We start from the raw sequence: 17,571 nt of genomic DNA on the forward strand, positions 1-17,571 counted from the left end.
TGAGATTGAAGAAACACTGCTAAAGAACTTACCTTAAGGATGATGCAGTGTGTTTTGTGTTTTGATAGGACTAATTCTGCTTTACTTATTTATCATTTGCTTAGTGCTGAAATGCTTTTATATGATTAATCTCGTAAACTAAGGCATGAGAAATTGAAACAACAGCAACCAGTACTAAACAGTGAGCACGAAATTGGTTTTACAAAGGCCACTAACTTTGTGGTGGTCTTAATGAGCGAGGTGGCAGAGCAGCAGGGTATGTGCTTGCTCCATTCACAAAAAAAGTGTGCCATGCCATGAAGTGACTACTCAAAAGTAGAAAAAACAACAACTGCAACACATGACCCAGGGTATGTGTCTCCCCACTAACCCCATGCCAACATATGAAAGATGCTCTACTGGTAACACCTCTAAGATCACAGTGCATTGCATATTCTTGCAGATTATAAACCTTTGCTGTAAGAGCTTCAGAAAACTGGGTGGAATTCTTCCTGTGTTAATATCCCAGGCAAAGAAGAGAGCAAACTGCAATTCTTTTGTTTTGGATGGAAAGTGGGGGGAATTATTTAGCACACAGCTGACTTCCATCTTGTGTGCAGTGAAACACATTGGAATTCTAAAGCCATTTTTTGGCTTCAGGCAGACTTATGGCATTATGGTATGATGGATGAAGGCCTATCACTCTGCAGCCTTTGGTGTGGTTGATTAGCAGGTGCTAGTGATTAGTTGACTGTTGTGGACTGAATTACTTATAGACATTCTGTTTCATTGTTTAGCAGTGTTGGCCAGTGCTGGCAGTATTTGGATTTCATTGGGGCACTCTCTCTCTCTCTCTCTCTCTCTCTCTCTCTCTCTCTCTCTCTCTGTTTATTTAGCAAAATTGTGTCTTTTGTCTCCAAAGTTGTTCAAGGCGGCTGTTAACTATTGCTCCAGTGCAGCCAAGTATTAAGTGTATTGTATTGTTTGTTTGTTTACCAAGGGAACTGAGAAAACTGATTATAGTCCACACTTAACAGTTTTTAAAATGTGTTTCCTGAAGGACACACAAACAGTAATAGAAGAACAGTAGTCCCTCTCATACCATTTTCCTGTATCTGTGTATGCATGCAATACTGTGTAAGTGCCTTTCTAGCCAGGTGCGCTGTGCAGTTCTAAGTTCAAAAGGGAACAATGAATAACAGAGGTGTTGGTGTTGTTGCCTTTGAAACTTATAGTTCTCCTGTTGGTTCATGTTGCCCCCACATTTTCCCTTGATCTATCTTTAGGAATCAGTTCTTCTAGCCCACTGCCTTTCGCCGGTTTAATTGTTATTCATTTTGAGGAGGACATAACCTTTTTAGGAAGATGCACTGAAGCATATAAACACAAGGATGAAGTCAGCACAACATACCTGTAGCAGCTAGCCATATTTTGGCAAAGCCTGGTGCTCTGTTCCTGAGGGTTAGCTTCAGTAACTTTCCAACAGCCAAATTTGGAAGTACGGACAAAGGTTAACAAGATCTTAACAATTGCTACCTAACCCACATCCGTCACCGCAGGCAGGATGCGAAAACCACAGCAGCTATTATTAAAAAATTGTAGCGTTGTCAAGCTAACTGCAAAGCTCATTTTTTGCAGTTTGGGCCTTTTGAAGAGATTTTATATCAAACATTGTGGCATTATCTTTTGGGGGGCTTTTTCAAAATGATCACGTAGGATAATGTCTGAACAGACATCTTGGCCAAACTTTGCATCTACTTAATAAGTGAGATTTCCCATCACCTTATATGTTGAACCTTATATTTGTTGCAAAAAATAGAAATCAGAACAGCATTGAAGTATTTTTAAAATATTTACCTGAATTAGAGATAATATCGCTCAAGTCTTTGACATTATGAGTGGGATTCAACTAACTTATGTTACTCTGCTGTACAGTGTGCAGTATAGTTTGATTCTACAATTCCTTGTAGAATATAAACAAAAATTTGCTTTGTTCATTTATTTTAGAAAACCATAAAGAACAGAACCTTTGACAAAAAGGAGAATGACACCCTGAGAAATGCTGTCTCACTAGTAATATACTAACGCTTAGGTCTGATTTGGAGATAACAAATCATGCCTTTAACAGAACGACCAAGTGTGAGCCTCATATTCTCCTGCTTCTCCTTTGCCCTCATTCATGCCTTAACTTAGGCCAGTGGTAAGCCAACATTGGACCCTCCAGATGCAGCCAGACTACAGCTTTGGCCAGCATGGCCAGTGGCCAAGAATGATGCCCAGCAATACATGGAACTACCGTATTTTTCGCTCTCTAAGACGCAGACCACAAGACGCACCTAGTTTTTGGAGGAGGAAAAGAAGGAAAAAAAATATTCTGAATCCCAGAAGCCAGAACAGCAAGAGGGATCTGGCTTCTGGGATAGCCTCTTGCTGTCCTGGCTTATGGGATAGCTGCGCGCAGCCTCTCCCGGGCAGGGGGATGAAGGCTCCCCTTGCCTGGAAGAGGCAGAGCGTGGCTAAGGCAGAAGCCAGGACAGCAAGCGATCCCTTATGGGATAGCCGCTCGAAGCCTCTTGAGGGCAGCAGGAGGAAGGCTGCCCCAAGAGCCACACTCCCTTTAGAGAGAGCGCAGAGCTCTTGGGGGCTTTTCCCCGAGGAGGGAGAAGGGCCACCCTTCCACGCGGCTCTTTAAATGGAGCGTTGAGCGGAGCCTCCCGTCTGCATTCTCTCCATAAGACGCACACACATTTCCCCTCACTTTTTAGGAGGAAAAAAGTGTGTCTTATAGAGCGAAAAATACGGTACTTTGCCTGCCCCTCAGGTAGACAAATTTGAAGCTTTCAGCCATAATTTGTAACAGTCCATAGTTTTTCATTCCATTCAAAACCATACTTGGGTGAAATAGGAAACTGCCTTGTTACAAATTGTGATGACTGAAAACTTTAAATTCCCTTCCCCTTGTGCTCAAAGAAGTGATGTGGAGGCAAATGTGCAGAAGCACTGGGCTCATAGCTCCTCCCTCTCATAACTGTAAACCATGGTCTGTCAGTATGTCTGAGTTGAGCCTCACAGTGCCTACTGGCCAAAAACCCAACAGCTTCCACACATTTGGCCCAGTAGCTACTACAGAACATTTTGCAGAACAGCAACAACTGTTGTCCCTGTTTCATCATCACAGTGCCGATCAAGAAAGAGTTAAAATAAGTAATTAGTTGTGCCCAGGAGCCACCAGTGGGAGAGAAGTAGAAGCAAAGTGAATTTTGGATCCTGCTGAACTTCAGAATATTTACTCTGTTGGAATAAAATGGGCTAAATTCTCTTCTAAGTGGGACTGCTCCAAGCATGCCAAAAATGTCACCACTGTTCTTGACAAACTCACAGCATTTATTTTTTGAATGCTCTTATTAGAGCTTCCCACCGCTTGAGTCTAATTTTGTGCAGCGTGAAGGGAGGAACTCCCAGGGCAAGGAAGGCTTCTGTGCGTCATCCCAGTTTGAAGCAACCTAGTCTCAGGGGGAGGTTTCCCTCACCTGCATCTCTGGGAAGGGACCCCTAAGCTGAAGAGAGCCCCACTAGGTTCTGAATGTCACAGGCTGCTCCATTTCTCTTGATCTTGCTATGACTCCAGTCTAGACAGTTTAATCCACCATAGTGGAACCCTTCACCCGCCTTTTCTGTGCTTCCTCTAGATCTCTTGGATGGGCAAAGAGATTTGGGAAGGTTTGAATGACTTGCTAGACTGCCCAGCCCTTTCAGAAAGGGTAACAGGAAATGGCTAACACAGAGATTGACTGTGCCTGCACTATTCACTTGCTTATGGGGAGACCTCACCCCCAAACAGTCTGCGTTCTTTTCCATCTTTTTTTCTCGTGGCACTTTCAACTTCTGCTGTTTGTGATGCTCCTTTTAACATTTTTCAAAATAGTGAGGTGGATGAGAATGGATGTGGTGGATTGGGATGGGTTCAGAGAGCTTGCAGCTGTCTTTCCTCCAGCATGGCAATCCTATGGCTGTGGCAGGCAGCGACAACCCCAAAATATTTGAACAGAAACTACCCAGGCCAAAAGTGTGTGTATTTGTGCATGTGCACATGCATGCTTGTGCAATGGGACTGAACTAAATGGGATTTCTCTGCCCCAGGTTGAAGTGGGATCCTGGGAGTCAGAATGGCAAGGACAGGAACTCCCTGGCTAAATCTTCTTAATTATATTTTACAATGCTCTACATCTTGGCTGGGGAACCTTTTCCAGCACAAGGGCTGTGTTCCCTCGTGGAGAACCTTCTGTGGCTGCCTGCCAGTGCTGGACCAGAGGCAAAAGTGGACAGAATAATGGATGTTACTCTTACCTTTTATACTGAAGGCCGCCTCCAGCTATGCTAAAGTTAGTGGTTGACACAGTTGTGCACAGTGGTTAGACACTGCTGCTCACCATACCCACTGAAAACTGAGTCATTGACGCTTACCAGGGCAGAGAGTGGGAGGGGCGAAGTGGTGGGGAGCTCAGCACTGTGCAAAAGCAGCTGGGCCCCTGCAGGCACATTTGCACAACGCCAACCAACTTGCCGCCCCGCCCCCTGACTCTTTCACCTGGTAAGCTGCAAAGACTCAGCTGTCAAGAGGTCAGGTAAGCATCACTGCACTGTCCATTACTGTATACAGACACACACACACACACACACACACAGCATCCATGCAAGCAGGAGGTATTATCGCAGTTCAAGCTCATATTCCAGTGAGGCAGTACATCAAGAATGAATGTATGGAGCAGGGGCTGGAGTGGGACATGGCCTGGGAAAAGATTCCCAAGGGCTAGAAAGAGAGGTATGGAGGGACATCTCAGGTGTGAGTTTCCCCACTCTGCTCAACATCATTCTCTTACCATTAGATCCCACTCCACCCCCAATTTCCCTTTTAATGGTTGTTTCCATAGAGTAGCTAAAATCACAGTGCAGCATAAAAGTTGTACCAGGGAATAATACCGCTTAATGTATAATGCCTCTATGGAATCCTTGTCTTATTAAATACCTACTAGTATCACATCCAGCCTGTGAGACTTAAATATCTAAGCGTTTATATTTTTTGCCAAGACTTTAAGACTGCTCCTCAGTAGAAGCTTGATAAACTTTTAAGTCCCCACTCCTTAAACCTTAAATCGTCACCTCTTTGGAATGGGAGAAGAGCACTGTTCTCTTCCTCCTGTCCATTTAGAGCTGGAACTTGATGGAAGAGTCTTTTTAAAAGAAAAAAAAGGGGGGAAGAGTGGCAATTCTCCTTTATCTTGAGTCACATCCCTTACAAATTGCTCTAGTGCCTGACACTGTTGCTACAGCCAAATGCAAATTACAGGAATAGCTACAGTGCAACTGACCATAGCCCAGTCAAAATGGCAAGGCTAGCTGCAGCGACAACTCCCCAGTTGTGATGCATACACTCGATAGATAACTTTCATATTCAAAGTCCTAGATCTTAGGATTCTGATAGATTTTATTTTATTTTTGATATTTTTTAAGTGGTAGAGAAATTCCAGATTGATGGTTTAAGAATGCTCTTGCCCTTATGCTTACAGGGGCTACTACGGTTGGTGGAGCTTTCAAGTAAGAACACAGTCAAAGACTGATTCCCTTCTGCAAGGATTTATTTGGCTTCTGATGCACAACATTTTTTGAGTTGTCCCATAAAGCCACTTATCCAATGGACAAATAGATGCATTGAGATTCAGTTTAAAGCCTGGCTCCTTTTCAAATAGATATTTTGTTAGGCAGAATTTCTCTTTATCATGGAGTGGGAACATTGATGGCCTTAAGAATGGAAGGCAGCGATATGTGTTTGGAATACAAATAAGGCACTTACCTAATGGATCATTTTTCGTTTTGTTTGTTTGTTTTTTACCTTTCCTTGACAGTAGAAGAAAATGAATCGGAGGACCAGGGAGGTGTGGGACAGTCAGCTGTGCAGACAGGTAATGCTGAATTCCTACATTTATATTGCTTGTCTTGGAACAGTGTGAGAGATATTTAGTCCACTCTTACCTGATTGAACTCCAGCTCAAGTATTTGGAAGGAAGAAAAAGCCCGTCTTTCCATTTCTCTCTGTTCCCCAAAGGCCTCCTAGCTTCCCAAGATTCTTTCCCTCAACCAAGAGGGCTTCAGTTTGATGGATGAATGACCGTCTTCCGGAAATACGGACCCTTTAATATCCACGATGCCTTATTTATAAGCAGGAATCCACACTAGCTCCCAGCTAATCACAGCTCTTTGAAAGAAACTTTTCATATGAAACGACAGTTAGGCTGTGAACCAGACCTCAGCTCAAATCCATTTTTTCGGCCCATTTATATTCCAGTAGCCCTGCTTCCCCTCACAATGTCTTCCCCACCCACACAGCAGATATGTCAAGCCACTTTAAAAAAAACTTCCGGAAGTTTGAAAACGGTGTGGGAGTTTGGCAGAAGGAAGGGACTGAAATGGGAATTAGCTTGTGCATGCCGATCTGGCGCATGCACACTTCTGGATTGTGGCCAGTATCTCTACAGGCTAGTTGCTTTCATAAACGAGTGTATAGTTAAAATCTTAATCCGTTGAATTTCTTAGCAGCCACTGATCCCTACATTTAAGTCACTGGGAGTTTTGTAGCTAAATCCTTAGTTCAACCAGCAAGATTTTAGGTTGGAAATCTGACCTGTTCATTATAATGAACAGCTATAACGGGGTTAATAGCATGTTGTTGGTTACAGTGGTTCCCTTTTATTTTATTTTTTTGCTTCTGGTTTGAAAAAAAAACTTGGTTTTTACAGTTTAAGGAATGATTCAGTCTTTTGGTATATTTGACTACTTATTCTGCGAAGTAATAATTAAATAGCTTTTGCTCAACGAAATGATCATGCTCTATGCTCTATTGATACTTGCTTATGGATCTTTAGATGAGGGTCTCAAGAAAATCCTAAGGGGAAATTCTGCTTTCATTGATCGTGTTTTACTTAGACTTAAAAAGCCCCCCCCCCCATTGCAGCTAATGTATAGCTTTTAGTTTGAAGGATTCTTTTGTAAGGTGATTAATAGTAATGTAAGCTTATTATTTGCGGTAAACTGATTATTAGTACATTTTTCATCTCTAGTAAAGTGGATTCATCTCTTTGTTGGTATTTGTGCTGTCTAACTCTTTGGACTCTTGTATATACTACATTTTCCTTCTTTGACACCCTCATAAAAAGACTGCTTGTGACAAAATATGGAACCATATATGGAATTTTCTTCTACTTTTTTCTGGAAATGTCTCTAACCACTTTGGAGAAATGAAATCCTGTTAATGTTTTAGTGGGCTGCGTTTGGAAAATACGTTGTGAGGAAATGAACACGTTTTCCCAAAACGTTCTCTTGCTTTGTCAGTTTTTAATGGCATTTGCCATTAAATCTTGGATGATCGCACGGATATGTAGCTGATTGACATGCTTGCGTAATAGCCTAACTTGTGACATTACACTGGCTCATCTGCAGGGCAACTTAAGGATTTATTTCTGGAAAAGCAAAGCTCAGCCAGATATTTCAGTGCATTTCAAAATACTCCATACAGATCACCACCCCCTCCATACAGATCACCACTGAGATCTCCACCCCTCTGAAGATCTCAGATGTTGTGTTTTTCCCTGACCAAAAAACCCTCTGCTTTTGATTATTATACACCTTTACTATTTTATAAAGTGGAAGAAAACAATTGTAACTATTTGAAGCATCAGCAGCAATGGGACATCTTGGGCAGGCACACTGTTCTGAATCTTTTGAATTAATGAATTAATTAACACAGTTAGGAGATAGTTATGATAGTATTATATCTACATTGGCACGAACCAGAGTTGCTCTCATAGTCAGTGTTTAAAGTGAGTTTCAAACTGTGGGTACAGGAGCATTTGGTCAATTTTATAACCTATTGGAAAAAGTTAAGGACACTTCTAATTGAACAGCAGTACTGCGATATTTTAAACCAGTAAAGAAACCATGGTTAGTACTGATAATAATAATTTATTATTTACTGTATACCCCAGCCATCTGGCTGGGTTTCCCCAGCCACTCTAGTGCAGCTCCCAACAGAATATTAAAAACACGCTAAAAACTGATAAAAACTATAGCGTGGTTAAAGCAAACCATGGCAGGGTGTGAGAATACCCTGCAGAAAACGGGGGGAAGGTTGCTCCTGAAATGGGGAGATTCATCTGAGGTTAGTTGAATAGCTTCATTTCTAGAGATTTTTCCGATTATGCACAACATAAGCCATAGCCTTTTTCTAGAATGTTACTCATGTTGGAATGTTGTTTAATAAAGCACCCATGGGCTCATACCATGTGAGGTGTGTGGAGTTTTGAAAAGCATTTACCAATGTCTTTATTGATTATTGATTTGTTTGTTATTACGGCTTTTGGGTGCCTTGTATGCTGCAACACTTTCAGCCTTCAAGCAGATACAGAAAATATTCAGCTGTTTCACACAAAAGCAGCGTAAGAAGCCCCATACATGCTGCTAGAAGTTTTTCTAGTAAATCTTTGTATCAAAGCTCTTGCTCCTTCCATTAAATGTGCTTTTTATGGAGTACCAAGTTATAAATGTAGTGCAGCTACGGCATATTAATCTTACTGCAGAGATTTAATGAGGCAGTTGTTTTGCGATGGACACTATTGGGAGCAGACAGCGACAGAGTTTTACTTCACCGCTGAACTGCAGAAATATTACTTTCCTGGTCATAATTATAACCACATGATCTCTTAGTTTTCCTTTCTTTTGCCAGCACTTTTCCATGCAGAAGTGGCTTGGAAGGAGGTCCATTAAAACGCAGTCAAATGGACTGGAAACTGGGCTTTCTTCCTCGTAGTTTGACATTTTAGGCTCTTGATCAGCTATGGATCCTTGTTGCGTGGAGAGAAATATTCAAGATGAGTTTCAGGCATACAGATTGTCTTTGCCAGTCTGCTGAGATGGCTTTTAGATATTCATTACTTTTTTAAAACTTGACTTTTATATAGGTTATAAAAAGTAAATGTGGTGAAACCTAATTTTTACATGGACAGAATAGAATTTCTGCTTGTTGGCCTTAAACCAATCTCTTACTGGAAATTAATTGAAGTCCATGGGTTTATTGCTGCTAACTCTTTTAAGCCTTTTCAGTTTTTCATTTTCCTCCAAAGTTGTAGTTTTATTAGACCAAGTTACAGCAATAACATCCCTTATGAGGAGAAGGAAGAGAAGGAGAAAGCCACCTGCCAGGACACGAAAGTAATGAGGAAAATACCATTTATAAATAACATTTAACATAATCAGGAACAGAAAACAGCAGTTCATTTATGTACTATATTAATGGTTAGAATTCCTTCCAGAGCCAAATCTTTCCCCCCCTTTTGCATTAGGTAATCTTATAAAGGGATCTTGCAGATGGGACAGTGATATACAGACTTGCTGACGTATTGAGCTTTACTAGTGTTTTGTGGTTTGAGACCCTGAACTTCCAACAGTTCATACTGGAGATACAATTCAGTGATGGACAATCCACACACAGCTGTAGGCTTCTATGAGCGGATTGTCCACCCATACCATGAGTTGTATCCAGTGCTAATCCTGTTTAGAGTTGACCCATTTAAATGAATGAACATGACTAACTTAAGTCCATTAATTTCATTGTGTCTACTCTCAGGGACGCGGGTGGCATTGTGGGTTAAACCACAGAGCCTAGGACTTGCCAATCAGAAGGTCGGCGGTTCAAATCTCTGCAACGGGGTGAGCTCCCATTGCTTGGTCCCAGCTCCTGCCAACCTAGCAGTTCGAAAGCACGTCAAAGTGCAAGTAGATAAATAGGTACCGCTCCAGTGGGAAGGTAAACGGCATTTCTGTGTGCTGCTCTGGTTCGCCAGAAGCGACTTAGTCATGCTGGCCACATAACCCGGAAGCTGTACGCCAGCTCCTTTGGCCAATAAAACAAGATGAGCGCCACAACCCCAGAGTCGGCCACAACTGGACCTAATGGTCAGGGGTCCCTTTATCTTTATCTTTACTCTCAGTGAAACTTAGTTTGATACATCCCATATACACAAGGAGATGGTGACGTGTGTGTGTCTAAGTAATATCTGAAACCCGGCAGTCCAATTTTTCCTCTGTATCCAGACTCCAGCAAGAACCAGCATTCCAGAGATTGTGTACTTGTAAAACTTTCCCACCCCTTCCCTTGTTGGAAAAGGTGGGCCCAGTGCATTTATTTTCCCATGTCAATCATATGTTTGATAGGAGAAAAAGTTTCTAATATCACAGATATCTGCAATGCATCTGTGAGCTAGAGAATTAATGTCAAGTTCTGCAGCTATCAAAGAAAAAATTCATTTGGTAGGACTTCTGATTTGGAGTCACGTGGATATTTGATGGTATGTAGAGAAAGTGTGGTAAGGCAAGCTCTGTGTAAAATAAATGTTGATAACATTAGGTGGCACCTACCAGTATAAGCTTGAACTTATACCACATGTGAGATGCTATAAAACCTCAGGCTGGTGATGGTTATACACCAGTCCATCATACTGATAGGACCGAGAGAAAATCAGGGGTTGCGGTTTATGCTTTTTCTCTCTTGTTTGCTGCCCATCAGATGAGTGTGCAACCATGGATTTAGATATTGGGTATTTTGCAGACAATTTGCATTGCGTGCTGAGGTCCCCAAAACACCCCTACACCAATAACTCACATATCACACATAATTTTTGTTTAAGGTTTTTGGCATAATTTTGGCCACAACTTTATTAAACATACACATTGTGAGTGGTTGCTTAGGCATTGGTTATGACTATCTGTCCCCCCCGCCTTGGGGGACAGCACTGACTCCCGGATTCCAGCGAAAGCCAGTGTGGAGGAACAAGATCAGGGATAACTGGAGCTGCGGCACAGACCCTCAGCTTCTCCCCGCATGCTCCCAGGAGCTTACGCGGCCCGCACCGGATTCCAGGGGTTTGGACGAGAGGATGGTAAGCCCCTGAATTCCTTTAACGGAATTCCCGTGCAGCAGCAGCATTGGAGGGGCAGGCACAGCCAATCCATACCCCTCCACCAACCAATTTAACCAATGCCTAACCGCCAACCTTACAAGTTGTGACGATTTGCTACGCAGTAGGCAAAAACCAATTGGCACACACTAATCAGCCAAATGGAAAAATTCCTACCAGGCCCCCGCACCAATGCAGACGACCCCATGACAGGCATAGCCAGGTCAAAGCACAAGCCCAATCAAGGGAGGGCCCACAGCGAAAGAGAAAGCAGCTTGCTGTGGACCTTGTTTAAATAACCTCTGTTCCCACCCCCAAATTGGCAACATCAAATTTACCCCAGTAACACCACCAATCCAATCCAAGCCCCTTCAATCTATCCTGCCTGGCAACCATGGGGTGCTTTGCTCGGCCCCATCCGCAACACGTGCTCTCCTTTAATGAGAACATCCTTTGTGGAAGTCTTTTATTTTTGAAAACTGTAGTTTCTAGTCTGTATGGTTACTGGGTGGTGGGAATGGAAGCATGTGGCTATTTTCTGTACGTCCAGAGTGAGATGTTGAATGAGCAGTGTTCCCAGAAGATACAACTATGGAAAGTCATTAACTAGTGTGAAAGGCTTGGAATATGTTGGTGGAGCCAACCAATAGTTAGGGTTGCCACTGAGCCAATGCTTCATCAAAACCTAGCCGTAATAATTTTGTGTTGCCATATGCAGTGTAGACGATGGATCTTCCTGCCATCTCTAAAACCATTCAGCAGCTTCCAAGTATCTGTGGCTTTATTTTAAAATGGAGAGGTCTTTACCGGGGTGGGGGGTGGGGTGGGGAGAGTGAGAGACAGTGGTAGAAATATATGCATCAAGAGAGGCAGAGGCTGCCACAACTCATTACACAGAGGCTGTGACCGAACCCAGGTCTCGCAGGTTTCCCCCCTTAAGAGTTGACCTAAAAACTACCGTAGCATTTTGCTAGAGCATGCATTCTGAAGTTGCAGCAGAAGGGACTAAGTTGCCTGACTCCCGTCCCAGTAGGTTTGTATCTGTGAATGCATAAATGGAAGCAAGTCTTCCCTCTCCCTCACAGCGACTCCCATTATGTAATTTGAAAAAATAATTCCTAACATTAATAGTCGGTTCTATTTTTGTAAAACGCATTGTCATAAGCAGTTTTTCACGTTTTGTATCTTAAGCTCTGTGCACGCGCCTGTCTGTTACTCTATTGGATTCTTGTTAAGGGCCAGCATTCATGAATAATAAGCGCTGTGGTTGTTGCATCTTTCTCCCCTCTAGCATGCTACTTAAAGCAGAGTCAGACTCTACCCTTATTTTAAAACAAACAGGTCTGTAAACTTTATGTGCAGCATTTAAATAGTCGTGTTAAAATTCAGACCCAGTGCCTGCATTTCCCCGAGTGCTGTCAGTTTTATGAGATGAAACTGGGAGCTTGAGCTGAACATCTAATAGTATGCATTGTGCACATGCTGCCTTCCAACAAGTGTTTAATGATGTCGGGGTCAGTTTGCAACAGTTAAGACAATTATTTCTTTTCCTCAGCTGCTTATAACCTAGCGGTATTTTTAACTGCTAGGCTAAGGTAGATGTAAAGGTTGGGAATGTACTTACAAGTAAGTTTGGGATCCAAGCAGTGTGTTAAAGGGAGTTTAAAGGGGCTTTTCTCTTCAATCAGCATGTGTTGTTCTGGGGCAATGTAAGATCCAAATTAAACAATATGGAAATTAGCTGGTACATGCCAGTATACTACTTCTATACCAGGACTGCTTCTTATGAGAGTCATACTCACATTTTAATTATGTGTATACTGCATGTATTATACCATGGGGACTCACTGTCAATCACAGTTTCCTAAAGTGTGTATATGTAGTCAATATTTGACTAGATAATGGCGCACGGTGGATTGTGCCTTAGTACTGGTGGAATGTGAGCACCTTTAGTAACTGAGTTGCTTTCCCATGTACTATGGCAGCCTTAATTACCACAAACACTTTCCAAAGGGATTTTAAAGGGAGCTTTCCATATGCATTTAACATGTATAAGCTGCTTGTTAGTAGACAACATATTCATGTAAACATAATGCTTGCCAAATATACGTGCCACCATACCAAAAAACACAAAGGATCATACTTTTACATGCCATTCACATACACAACCTAGAACTTGAAACATGTCTTCATACAAAACACATAACTTATACGCCTCATTCACACATGCGGACTAAACATATACCAATATTCAGTCACAGTGTTTACACATGTACAATCATTTTGCCATTTGAGTTTCTTGGTTCCTCATACAGATTTTTCCACCCTTTACATAATTCCAGGTATGCTTTATTGAGTTTTAAGAATGTAGAGGGCCATCTGCAATGGGGGGGGGGTCTCTTCTCTTCCATAGTACTTATGGAAGCTTGATCAATCAGTTCTCGCATCCAAAGAGGGTGCTCTCTTATCAGGCAAACTGTTGAGGAGAGCACTCTTTCACAACTTTCCAGGCGCTAGGGAGAAGATGTTGATGTGTTCCTGCCTTCCTGTGGTGGAAAACCCTTTCTCTTTCCCCATTCAGCTTAGTGGGAAAATGATGGTCTCTAGAGGGGAAGCTTTCTTGATGTCTCCAGTCCTGCCATCGGACTGAACTGAGGTTTATTGCTATGCTAACTTCTGTAGGAGAAACTGCTGCTGCATCTGAACAAATGTTGAGTTGGAATGGATGCAGCTTCCACCCGAGTCAGTTTTAGGTTCTGCACCTCCACTCCCCTCTTCTCAAGCTCCTCTCTCAGGTCTCTTTTTGCTCCAGTTTGTTTTCTAGTGGGCAGGAGGGAATTTATCAGATTTCTTATAGGCCCAGGGGACTATATGTATGCAGCCTTGATCATGGCTTTCTACTTTGGAGGAAGGTTGATAGAAAGATACAGCTCCTAGTATCTGAAGCGGGGGAAAAAATATATTTTTAAAACCTGGTGAACTCGATAGAGCTCTTAGCTTTTCAGTACTGTGTTTTCAAGCCTTTTTGGCATGGGTAATTTTCTGAAAGTTCACAAGAAGCTCTCTTAAATTATGATCTTTTTAAAGTGTTAAACTTGCTTGTCCCTTTTGCACTAGTTGTATACAAAGCTGCAGTTGTGCTGGATGATGATTAGATTTCACTTTCTACAAGGGATTTGTGTGAACTTTACAGAAAGTTAGAACCTATTGTTGGGCTCATCATTACTGTCCTGGAACTAGATTATCAGTTTGATCCTCACTATACCAATTACAATTTATAATGATGGAAACAGGGTCTCTTGGGCTAGTGATCCTCTGCAGGTTAATACAGCTTTGGTTAATTAGCAGACAGTTTAAATAACTTTAGGACTTCTCATTTTAAGGCATATGTTTTTGTTTTTAGTTGGCAATAAAATAAAATAATCTGATCATTTGGCTGGTTAGTGAAATGAGACAATTTCATTCTCATGACTTGGATAGCTTTTATCATTTTTTGAAACTTAAAACAAAATCTCTTGAATTCACTCACTGGTACATTTTTGTCTTTCCTTTCATTATATTGTGGTGAATTGTAGAAGGGATTTATTCTTTTAAATTATTCAAGTGATGAAAAGCCTCCAATAGTTATATTAAACTTGACAAAATTAACTGTGACGAATGGAAGTGCTGTTTTTCAGGGGGGAGTAACTGTTTGGGAAGAAAAACCATTGAGAAAAGAGAGGATGGATGCTTCCTCTGTTTATGTGGCTATAAAAGCTAGTATTATGTTCATGTTCTGCAGGCTTGAGCAAAAATATCCCCCCCCCCGCTTGTTAAGTAACCTAAACAACAACAAACCCAATCTGAATCTTCTTCTTTTTAAAGGATCTCTTAAAGCCCTGGGGTCATAGTCTTGATTTTCTTTCAGATCTGAACTGTAAACTAGAAGACAAGACAGAAGATGGAGAGTTGATAGATTGTAAGAAAAGGCCGGAAGAAGGGGAGGAGTTAGAGGAAGAAGCTGTGCACAGCTGTGACAGCTGCCTCCAGGTGTTTGAGTCACTGAGTGATATCACAGAGCACAAGATTAATCAATGTCAACTGACAGGTAAACAATACTTATCACTTTGTGTCTCCTTCCACTGTTCTGTTTCTGATTTCAGGTCCTTTCTTCAGAACCGCTCTCTTATTCCCCTCCGCCCGCCCCCATTTCCCCCTTCCCTGTTATTTTACTGCTAAAGATGCTCAGGTAATTTTGTTCACATTTCTGAAACGATTCCATTGTTCTTCAGTGAATGGGTTCCATTCAGGTTCTAAGGAAGCGTGGATCATTCTGGCAGACCATTAAACACCACTGTAGATTTCCTTATAACTGATTTTTCTTACTTGCCTCTCCAAGCGTCTCTTATGCAATTTGATGTAAGAAAAAATTGACGTGGATACAACCTGTTCCTTGAAAACTTAGACTCAGGGCTCCAAATGCTGTTTTCAGAAATGATGTGTGGCGATGGCTGATAGAATTTGCAGTGGGTGCAGTGAAACATCACACCAATAACTATAGTGTGCTGGTCACAGTAGCCTCATGAAACTACTCCTGCCCAGTTGTGACACTGTGGACAAAGATGCTGGTTCGTGTTTTACTTTTGGGCCTGTGGTCCAGAGCGATGTCTGGGCCCTAAAGAAAGATGCATTTTATCAGTGGGTTTTCTTAGCAGTGATTGGGACTGACAGAACCAAATAAATTTCTAATGCAATTTACTAAACAGAATATGGACTTGGGTGCTGGGAGTGGTAATGAGAAGACCCACCTCATATAACCCCACGTGGTAAACCACAGGAAGCATTTTGGTTGAGAAGCTGTCTTGAAAAATCTTTTGGCCTCAGAAGCATGAGGAATTATGTAGGGGCAAACCAATGCATCCTATATCCTTGAAGACCTTGGGACTCCAACCCAAAGGAATGCAAGTCAGGGCAGCTCCAGAAAACAAATGATATTAGACATTCATGGTTTTTTGAAATCAAAGTGATTTTTTCAGCAGTGAAGAAATATGTGGTGCAGCACTGGCAACAGTCAAAGCAAGCAAATTCTCCTTTACCTACCATAATAAGACACTATCCAAAAATAAACACATTTTTTACACAATTCCCCATGGTTTCTTCATTTACTTGTGAATGTTATTCAGATTGGCCTAAACCTTCTGAGTTCAGATCACAGGAATCATCACGGCCAGCAGTTAGCTATTACTGTAGAGAAAAATGTATGAGACGTGTGCTTTTGCAATTAAGGGAAGCAGATTAGCGTTTTGCAGTATTATGTGTGTGCATTTACTGGCACCTCTAGCTCTTTAGCCAAAGCAGCCACACAAGATTGCATACTTGTGTGTATAAAGCAGGCTGTAGCTCAGCAGCAGAATACATGCTTTGAATGCAGAAGGTCCAAAGTACATGCAGTTAAAAAGCAGTCTCTGATAACAAGGCTGGGGAAAGACCCTGGAGAGGATCCTTAGACTCAGAGAGCTGCCTTCAGTCAGAGTAGATGAAGCTGTCTGGGAATGCTTATATTCATAAGGTAGCCTTGTATGTTCATATGTATAATATGGTATTGAAGCTAATTCATGGAGAATAGAGAAACAGAACAAACGTATTTAAGGGGCAAATCTCTCATAATATGGCCCACTGTGTGGTGCCAAAATTTGGCATCCCCAAATGGATCTTCTCAATTGTGTACAGGGCTGTCCTAAGGATATGCGGCTCCGGGGTGCAAATATCTGCCTGGTGCCCCCCCCCAAAGGTTGCCCAGTCCCAGGTGCGCAGGAGGGTGGAGCCAGCCAGCTGCCTCAGCATCTCACTGGCTCGGTCGCCCCTGAACTCGTGGCGCAGAGCTGCCAGCAGCAGAGGAGCCTGCCGCGGCTCTCCGACAGGTGGTCTCTTCCCTGGACTCAACTCTTGGGCCCTGGACTCTCGGCCTGGCGCCCCTGAAAGCCTGGTGCCCAGGTGCCCTGCACCCCTAGCGCCTATGGGTACGACAGCCTTGATTGTGTATCTTCTCAGTTTGGCGCCCTCTCGGCTTGGCATCCTGTGCGGGGAACTGCCTGCACTGCCCTATATTTGAAGCTGCAGACAATCGCAGTATACAGTGGTGCCCCGCAAGACGAATGCCTCGCAAGACGAAAAACTCGCTAGACGAAAGGGTTTTGTGGTTTTTGAGCTGCTTCGCAAGACGAATTTCCCTATGAGCTTGCTTCGCAAGACGAAAACGTCTTGCGTTTTTTGCAAGTTTGTTTCCTTTTTCTTAACACCGTTAATACAGTTGCGACTTGACTTTGAGGAGCAACTCATAGAATGCAGTGTGGTAGCCTTTTTTGAGGTTTTTGGTGATTTTTGAAGCTTTTCCAAAACTTTTCCTACACCGTGCTTCGCAATACGAAAAATTCGCTAGACGAAAAAACTCACGGAACGAATTAATTTCATCTTGCGAGGCACCACTGTATATTTTCTGTGTGTTGCCTTCTGTATTGCTTTTTGCTCTTGGTCTTTTGAAATGTTCTTCTAACCAAAGTTTGGGTAAATGAATCCTTCTGTTTCACTCCAGCCCTTTTATGTACTT

The 17,571-nt window shown here is 42.4% G+C and overlaps 1 protein-coding gene across 23 annotated transcripts in view; it reads left to right on the plus strand.

Annotated features, from left to right (window-relative positions):
* The window catches only part of ZNF521 (zinc finger protein 521), a 304,344-nt gene that overhangs the window by 20,202 nt on the left and 266,571 nt on the right, over nt 1–17,571 (plus strand). For 14 of the 23 annotated variants that reach the window (XM_083517664.1, XM_083517665.1, XM_083517653.1 and 11 more), the window contains 2 exons: nt 5,883–5,939; nt 14,893–15,072. Coding sequence is in view for 15 of the 23 variants with exons in the window: in XM_083517653.1 (XP_083373779.1) it covers nt 5,883–5,939; nt 14,893–15,072 (237 nt within the window). In the remaining 8 variants the exon portion in view is untranslated. The remainder of the gene's footprint in view (nt 1–5,882; nt 5,940–14,892; nt 15,073–17,571) is intronic. The other 9 variants (XM_083517666.1, XM_083517668.1, XM_083517654.1 and 6 more) reach the window with 2 other exon arrangements.

The sequence above is a fragment of the Podarcis liolepis genome, assembly GCF_965112155.1.
Source record: "Podarcis liolepis genome assembly, chromosome: 8".
Classification (NCBI taxonomy): Eukaryota; Metazoa; Chordata; class Lepidosauria; order Squamata; family Lacertidae; genus Podarcis; species Podarcis liolepis.